General features: G+C 60.2%; 1 protein-coding gene across 1 annotated transcript in view; it reads right to left on the bottom strand.

Moving 5' to 3' along the window:
* Nucleotides 1-543: 543 nt before the first annotated feature.
* The window catches only part of LOC115647228 (5-oxoprolinase-like), a 60,660-nt gene continuing 52,900 nt past the window's right edge, over nucleotides 544-8,303 (bottom strand). Inside the window, exons 25-26 of the mRNA XM_030554071.1 lie at nucleotides 2,245-2,342; nucleotides 544-1,458 (exon numbers count right to left, since the gene is read on the bottom strand). Coding sequence (XP_030409931.1) covers nucleotides 1,306-1,458; nucleotides 2,245-2,342 — 251 coding nt within the window. The 3' untranslated portion in view covers nucleotides 544-1,305. The remainder of the gene's footprint in view (nucleotides 1,459-2,244; nucleotides 2,343-8,303) is intronic.

The following is an 8,303-nucleotide window of genomic DNA, read 5'->3' as shown; positions in this document are numbered from 1 at the left end:
GGATCTGTAAAAGCAGCAAAGAATCCTGTGGCACTTATAGACTAACAGACGTTTTGGAGCATGAGCTTTTCATGGGTGAATACCCATTTCCTCAGATGCATCAGATGCAAGAGATCAGGGGCCTCCTGGCCTGGGAAAGAGACAAAGGCCAGAAAGGAGGGGCTGGAGGGGGGTTCAGTTTGGGGCTGGCTGGGGATGAGGAGTGAGGGCAGATGTGGGGATCTGGCTCACTGCCCCCCAGAATGGACCCGGCTGAGGGGTCCGGTTCGCTGTATCTACAAGCTCTGTTTTAGACCCTGTTCCTGTCATCAAATAAACCTCTGTGTTACTGGCTGGCTGAGAGTCACATCTGACTGCAAAGTGGGGGTGCAGGACCCTGTGGCTTCCCCAGGACCCCACTGAGGCGGGCTCGCTGTGGGAAGCGCACGGAGGGGCAGAGGATGCTGAGTGCTCCAAGGAGAGACCCAGGAGGTGAAGACGTGTGAGCTTCTTGCCCTGAACAAGTCTGCTCCAAGGGAGAGGAGGCTCCCCAAAGTCCTGCCTGGCTTGGTGGGGAGCAGTTCCAGAGCAGCGCCCGGGGACTCCGTGACAGATGCCTTTAGCTATGTGTATACATCCAGTTAGCAGCCTTCTTGCCAGCTTCTGTGAGCAGGGCCTGCCTCTGGCCCACAGCTTCACTTTGCTTAATGTTAACTAAGTCCTGACCATTCCTTTAGCTCAGGCCTCAGACCGGGCCTCTGACACCCAGGGTTTATGTTTCAGGGCCTCCTCTTACGACACCCTGTGATGGGGCAAATGCCGCCCTTCCCTGGAGAGAACCCGAACGGCTGCATCGGCTCCTCGCTGCTGGGGGCGGAGGGCAAATGCTGCTCTCACTGCCCCCAGGCAGCTCCCTTAACGCCCCTCCTCCACGGCGGGGTGGAGATGTGCTCCGAGAGCAGCAGGGGCCCTGTGGGGCTGACAGAGCAGGGAGATTCCGCTCCAGTACATGTGGAGGGGAGTTCCCATGGCCCCAGTCACCACAGGCCCTGGCTCGGGGCCCCAACCGCACCTCCAGCCCCATGAGTCCCAAACCCTCTGCAAATGCCCAGGAACGACCCCTGTAAGTGCTCGCCCCAGAGTGGGGCAGAGAGGGGCAGGGACTCAGGCAACATCACACAGCGAGGCAGGGCCCAGCAGACTGGAACCCAGGAGTCCTGGCCCATGCTCCCCGCAGTAGGAGGCCAGGAGGGGGGGAGGGGCGGAGCCCACACTGAATCGGGGCAGAGCCGTGGGGCGGTTCATCCCACGCCCCGGTCCGGGCCCTCACGCCGTCTCCTGAGCCATGCGATAGTCATACAGGCTGCCACGCTCCGGGAAGCTCCTGGTGTCAGGCGGCTGGTGCCGCTCCAGGGAGTCCCTGGGGTCAGCAGCCAGCCCAAAGCCACCCCCGCCAGGGGTCTGCAAACGGAAGACGTCCTGTGGGGAGGAGAGGGAGGGGAGACAGTGAGAGGAGAGGGGGGCTGTCCCCAGACCCTGTCCAGACAGGAGCCACCAGAGAGGGGAATCAGACCAGGTCAACCCAAGGAAAGGTGTGGCTGGTACAGTCGGACCACAGCACAGCCGTGCCAGCCCCACCCCCTACCAGGGGAGCTGTGTCAACCAGCCGCCCCCTCTCCCTCAGAACAGCCGTGCCAGCCCCACCCCACACCGGGAGAGTCATGTCAACCAGCTGTCCCTAACCTCCGGGACAGCCGTGCCAGCCCCACCCCACACCAGGTGTCAACCAGCTGTCATGTCATGTCAACCAGCTGTCCCTAACCTCCGGGACAGCCGTGCCAGCCCCACCCCACACCGGGAGAGTCATGTCAACCAGCTGTCCCTAACCTCCGGGACAGCCGTGCCAGCCCCACCCCACACCGGGACAGCCGTGCCAGCCCCACCCCACACTGGCAGAGCCGTGTCAACGAGCCGCCCTCTGTCCCTCAGAACAGCTGTGCCAGCCCCACCCCACCCAGGAGAGCCGTGTCAACCAGCCACCCCCCTCCTCCAGGACAGCCGTGCCAGCCCCACCCCCACTGAGAGAGCCATGTCAACCAGCCGCCCCCCACCTCCGAGACAGCTGTGCCAGCCTCACCCCCCCGGGAGAGCTAGGTGAACAAGCTGCCCCCCTCCTCCGGGACAGCCCCACCCCCCACACCACCAGGAGAACTGTGTCAACCAGCTCCCCTCCCACCCCCAGCCAGGGGGGTGCTGGACTCTTACCCCGGGGAGCACTCGCAGTGATGTCTTCCCCCCCAGGTTGATGGTTCGTCCATCTCTGCGGATCAGCAAGTTCAGTCCGGGGGAGCCAGAGTCCCCCCCTGCCCAAGAGAGAAAGGGGGGTCAGAGGGAGGATAAATGGGGAGTCAGAGGGAGGGTAAATGGGGGGCAGATGGGGACACCACGAGGGGGTGGAGGTTAGATGGGGAGTCAGAGGGAGGGTAAATGGGGGGCAGATGGGGACACCACGAGGGGGTGGGGGTTAGATGGGGAGTCAGAGGGAGGGTCAATGGGGGGCAGATGGGGATACCAGGAGGGGGTGGGGGTTAGATGGGGAGTCAGAGGGAGGGTAAATGGGGGGCAGATGGGGACACCACGAGGGGGTGGGGGTTAGATGGGGAGTCAGAGGGAGGGTAAATGGGGGGCAGATGGGGATACCACGAGGGGGTGGGGGTTAGATCTAGGACTTCCAACTCTCTAATTGCAGATCATGGAACATCCTTGCCCTGCCCCATGCTCCACCCCATCTCCAAGGCCTCGCCCCCTGCTTACTCAATGCCCCCTCCCCACCGTCGCCAGGCCGGGGCAGGGGGCTGGGCTGCAGGCTCCGGGGTGGGACCGGGGATGAGGGGTTTGGGCTATAGGGGGGGGCTCCGGGCTGGGCCTGAGGGATTTGGAGGGTGGGCTGGGGCTCTGGGCTGGTGCAGGGGATTGGGGTGTGAGAGGGGGTGAGGGTTCTGGGCTGGGGCCGAGGGGTTCGGAGTGTGGGAGGGAGCTCAGGACTAGGGCAAGAAGTGCAGGCTCCAGGCGATGCTGACCTCAGGCGACCCCCGGCAATCCAGGGAGGGAGGAAGTCTGCGTGGCGCCCGGACATCCCTCCGGCTCCTAGGTCGAAAACCAGATGCCTGGCAACCCTAGTTAGATGAGGGGTCAGAGGGAGGGTAGATGGGGTGACAGAGGCAGGGGCGGCTCCAGGCACCAGCACGCCAAGCGCATGCTTGGGGCGGCAACTCGCGGGGGGCGCTCTGCCGGTTGCCGCGAGGGTGACAGGCAGGTTGCCTTCGGCAGCATACCTGCAGAGCTGGTCCTGCAGGCTGCCGCCGAATCCATGGGACCGAGTACCTCCCGCAGGCAAGCCCCCGAGGCAGCCTGCCTGTCGTGCTTGGGGCAGCAAAATACCTAGAGCTGCCCCTGGTCAGAGGGTAGGGGATCAGACAGAGGGTCAGAGGGAGGGCAGAGGGGGTGACAGAGGGCAGGGGGTTAGACGGGGGTCAGAAGGAGGGTAGATTGGGCAACAGAGGGTAGGGGTTAGATGGGGGTCAGAGGGAGGGCAGATGGGGTGACACAGGGTAGGGGTTAGACGGGGGTCAGAGGGAGGGCAGATGGGGTGACAGAGGGTAGGGGTTAGATAAGGTCAGAGGGAGGGCAGATGGGGTGACAGAGGGTAGGGGTTAGACGGGGTCAGAGGGAGTGTAGATGGGGTGACAGAGGGTAGGGGTTAGACGGGGGTCAGAGAGAGGGTAGATGGGGTGACAGAGGGTAGGGGATCAGACAGAGGGTCAGAGGGAGGGCAGATGGGGTGACAGAGGGTAGGGGGTTAGATGGGGGTCAGAGGGAGGGCAGATGGGGTGACAGAGGGTAGGGGGTCAGACGAGGGTCAGAGGGAGGGCAGATGGGGTGACAGAGGGTAGGGGGTCAGAAGGGGGTCAGAGGGAGGGCAGATGGGGTGACGGAGGGTAGGGGGTTAGATGGGGGTCAGAGGGAGGACAGATGGGGTGACAGGGTAGGGGGTCAGACGGGGGTCAGAGGGAGGACAGATGGGGTGACAGAGGGTAGGGGGTTAGACTCATAGACTCTAGGACTGGAAGGGACCTCGAGAGGTTATCGAGTCCAGTCCCCTGCCCTCATGGCAGGACCAAATACTGTCTAGACCATCCCTGATAGACATTTATCTAACCTACTCTTAAATATCTCCAGCGATGGAGATTCCACAACTTCCCTAGGCAATCTATTCCAGTGTTTAACTACCCTGACAGTTAGGAACTTTTTCCTAATGTCCAGCCTAAATCTCCCTTGCTGCAGTTTAAGCCCATTGCTTCTTGTTCTGTCATTGGAGGCTAAGGTGAACAACTTTTCTCCCTCCTCCTGATGACACCCTTTTAGATACCTGAAAACTGCTATCATGTCCCCTCTCAGTCTTCTCTTTTCCAAACTAAACAAACCCAATTCCTTCAGCCTTCCTTCGTAGGTCATGTTCTCAAGACCTTTAATCATTCTCGTTGCTCTTCTCTGGACCCTCTCCAATTTCTCCACATCTTTCTTGAAATGCGGTGCCCAGAACTGGACACAATACTCCAGTTGAGGCCTAACCAGCGCAGAGTAAAGCGGAAGAATGACTTCTCGTGTCTTGTTTACAACACACCTGTTAAAGCATCCCAGAATCACGTTTGCTTTTTTTGCAACAGTATCACACTGTTCACTCATATTAAGCTTGTGGTCCACTATGACCCCTAGATCTCTTTCTGCCATACTCCTTCCTAGACAGTCTCTTCCCATTCTGTATGTGTGAAACTGATTGTTCCTTCCTAAGTGGAGCACTTTGCATTTATCTTTATTGAACTTCATCCTGTTTACCTCAGACCATTTCTCCAATTTGTCCAGATCGTTTTGAATTTTGACCCTGTCCTCCAAAGCAGTTGCAATCCCTCCCAGTTTGGTATCGTCCACAAACTTAATAAGTGTACTTTCTATGCCAACATCTAAGTCGTTGATGAAGATATTGAACAGAACCGGTCCCAAAACAGACCCCTGCGGAACCCCACTTGTTACACCTTTCCAGCAGGATTGGGAGCCATTAACAACTACTCTCTGAGTACGGTTATCCAGCCAGTTATGCACCCACCTTATAGTAGCCCCATCTATATTGCACTTTCCTAGTTTATCTAGACGGGGGTCAGAGGGAGGGCAGATGGGGTGACAGAGGGTAAGGGGTCAGATGGGGGTCAAAGGGAGGGCAGATGGGGTGACAGAGGGTAGCTCAAGAGTAGAAAGATCTCATTGGTCAGGAAAATGTTTCTCAGGAGCAGATGACAGGGCTGGTCAGGCTGAAGCCCTAACTGAGGGAGGAACGGGGAGATTTGTGATGGGTGATGGATTGGTGGCTAGTACAGCTTGTAAAAGGGAACCTGAAATGGGTAACTGATTTGCTGGAAGTAGCTCAGTGTGGTGAGAAAAGCAGCAGTGTATCTATAGGGAGCGGCAATGTGCCTGATTGGGCACATCCAGACTCTCCCTGGCAGCCTTGTGAGCTGATGGCTTTGTCTAGTCAGCAGTGTGGGAAGACAAGGATAGTGGAAGATGAGTGTCCCTATCCCTTACCTGTTTCCTGTGTGGAGAAATGTGACAGAGAAGGGAATGTGCCTGTGTCTGTCAGGGGTATTGACTTGCCTATGGAGGGAGCTACCTCGGTCTCCAAGCAGTTGTCTGAACAGCCCTGTGTGCTGGGACAAGCGAAATGAAATCCCAAGCTGTGTGTCTGGTGAAGGAGAATGTGTCTCCGGCTCTTCTGTGTCTGTGGAGCAGACAGAAGGTGCCTTTCAGCCTGTGATGGTGGAGAATAGTGCAGGTGTCTCAGAGTTGGTTCTGGATTCAACTAAAGCCCAGAAAGAGAAGGTCCTAAGTTTGTGTCTGCTGGGGAGAATGGCACTGTGACTAGGTTGCATCCAGTTAGTGTCCTAGTGAAATCCCAGAGATCAGACAATTCTGGTGCTTGTAGTTTGCCTGTTGCTAATGTGTGGTTGGAAAAGGGGGTAGCAGCTCTGTCTGATCAGGGTGATACACTAGCCAGGGCACAAGGAGAGCATGAAGGTGATTTAATTGTGTTACCTACTGATAGTTGGGAAACTTGTAGCAAGAAGGAAGAGATTCCTGAACTAATTCATGGCCAAGTGAAAGAGAATGCCTCTAAACTTTTATCTAGTGCAGGCTTGCACAACATATGGCCGTGGCCCGCAGACACTCACTGTGTGGCCTGTGGCTGTGAATCAAAGGGCTCTGGGCTCCCCGCAGCCACGGGGAGCCCAGAGCCCTTTAAAACCCAGCTGCAGCCAGAATTCAAAAGGCTCTGAGCTGCCCACAGCTGCGGGGAGCCCACAGCCCTTTAAATCCCAGCCACGGCTGGGATTCAAAAGGCTTTGAGCTACCCGCAGCGGTGGGGAGCCCAGAGCCCTTTAAATCTCAGCCGCGGCCGGGATTCATAGGGCTCTGGGCTGCCTGCAGCCGTGGGGAGCCCAGAGCCCTTTAAATCCCAGCTGCTAGGGCCAGCTTTAGGCCAATTCAACCAATTCCCCTGAATCGCCCGCCCCTAAGAGGGCCCCACGCCCAAGCCCCAGTACGGTGTACCAGCAAGAGCCAGTGCGCTGTACCGGGGTGGCCCAGCTTCCCAAGGGGGCAATTTAAAAGGCCTGGGGCTCCCAGCAGTGGCTGAAGCCCCAGGCCCTTTAAATTGCCACCAGAGCCCCACTGCTGGAGCCCTGGGGTAGGGCTGTGGGGCTCTGGGGGCTATTTAAAAAGTCCAGGGCTCCCGCCGCTTCTACCTCCCTGGCCCTTTAAATAGCCACCGGAGCCCCATCACTTCCCCAAGGTTCCCGTGGCTATTTAAAGGGTAGGGGTGGTAGAAGAAGGGGAGCCCCAGGCCCTTTAAATACCCCCAGAGCCCTGGGGTAGCGGGAGGCTCCAGGGCTATTTAAAGGGCCAGGGCTCCAGCTGCCTCTGCCGCCCCAGTCCTTTAAATAGCCGCCGAAGCCACATCGCTTCCTCTGGGCTCCCTCCTCTATTTAAAGGGCTGGGGCGGTAGAAGCAGGGGAGCCCCAGGCTCTTTAAATAGCCCCCAGAGCCCCGGGGTAGCGAGGGGGTCTCCAGCTGCCTTTGCTGCCCCGGTCCTTTAAACAGCCCCCGGAGCCCTGCCACTTCCCCAGGGCTCCCACAGCTATTTACAGGGCTGGGGCAATGGAAGCAGGGGAACCCTGGGCCCTTTAAATAGCCCCTGAGCTCCAGGCTGCTGCTGCTACCCTGGTGGGGGAGGCAGGAGGAGGGGGCACTCACCATACAGGATGGGCCATACCCCCTGTACCTGCACCAGCTCCCCACAGCCAGCCCCTGCTGCACCTCCTGCCCGCACCAGCCCCGCACCTCCTGCCCTGCCTGCACCAGTTCCTGTCTGCAGCCAGCCCTGCACCCATTGCCCGCAGCCAGCCCGTCTCCAGCCGGCCCCACACCCACTGCCTTGTCCGCAGCCCGTCTCCAGCCCCCGTCTCCAGCCTGCCCCACACCTCCTGCCCTGCCTGCACCAGTTCCTGTCTGCAGCCAGCCCTGCACCCACTGCCCGCAGCCAGCCCGTCTCCAGCCGGCCCCGCACCCACTGCTCGCAGCCAGCCCGTCTCCAGCCGGCCCCACACCCACTGCCTTGTCTGCAGCCCGTCTCCAGCCTCCGTCTCCAGCCGGCCCCGCACCCACTGCCTTGTCTCCAGCCCGTCTCCAGCCCCCGTCTCCAGCCTGCCCCACACCTCCTGCCCTGCCTGCACCAGTTCCTGTCTGCAGCCAGCCCTGCACCCACTGCCCGCAGCCAGCCCATCTCCAGCTGGCCCCGCACCCACTGCCTTGTCTGCAGCCCGTCTCCAGCCCCCGTCTCCAGCCGGCCCCGCACCCACTGCCCGCAGCCAGCCCGTCTCCAGCCGGCCCCACACCCACTGCCTTGTCTCCAGCCCTGCACCAGCCCCCGTCTCCAGCCAGCCCCGCACCCACTGCCTTGTCTCCAGCCCTGCACCAGCCCCTGCCTCCAGCCAGCCCTGCACCCCCTGCCCTGTCTCCAGCCAGCCCCCGCCCCACCACCTGCCCTTCCCGCACCAGCCCCACACCTCCTGCCCTGCCTGCACCAGTTCCTGTCTGCAGCCAGCCCGTCTCCAGCCCGTCTCCAGCCGGCCCCGCACCCACTGCCTTGTCTGCAGCCCGTCTCCAGCCCCGTCTCCAGCCGGCCCCGCACCCACTGCCTTGTCTCCAGCCCA

Source organism: Gopherus evgoodei, chromosome 2 (assembly GCF_007399415.2).
Source record: "Gopherus evgoodei ecotype Sinaloan lineage chromosome 2, rGopEvg1_v1.p, whole genome shotgun sequence".
Lineage (NCBI taxonomy): Eukaryota > Metazoa > Chordata > Testudines > Testudinidae > Gopherus > Gopherus evgoodei.
The sequence above is the reverse complement of the archived record's forward strand: the minus strand, read 5'-3'. Positions and strand labels throughout refer to the sequence as shown.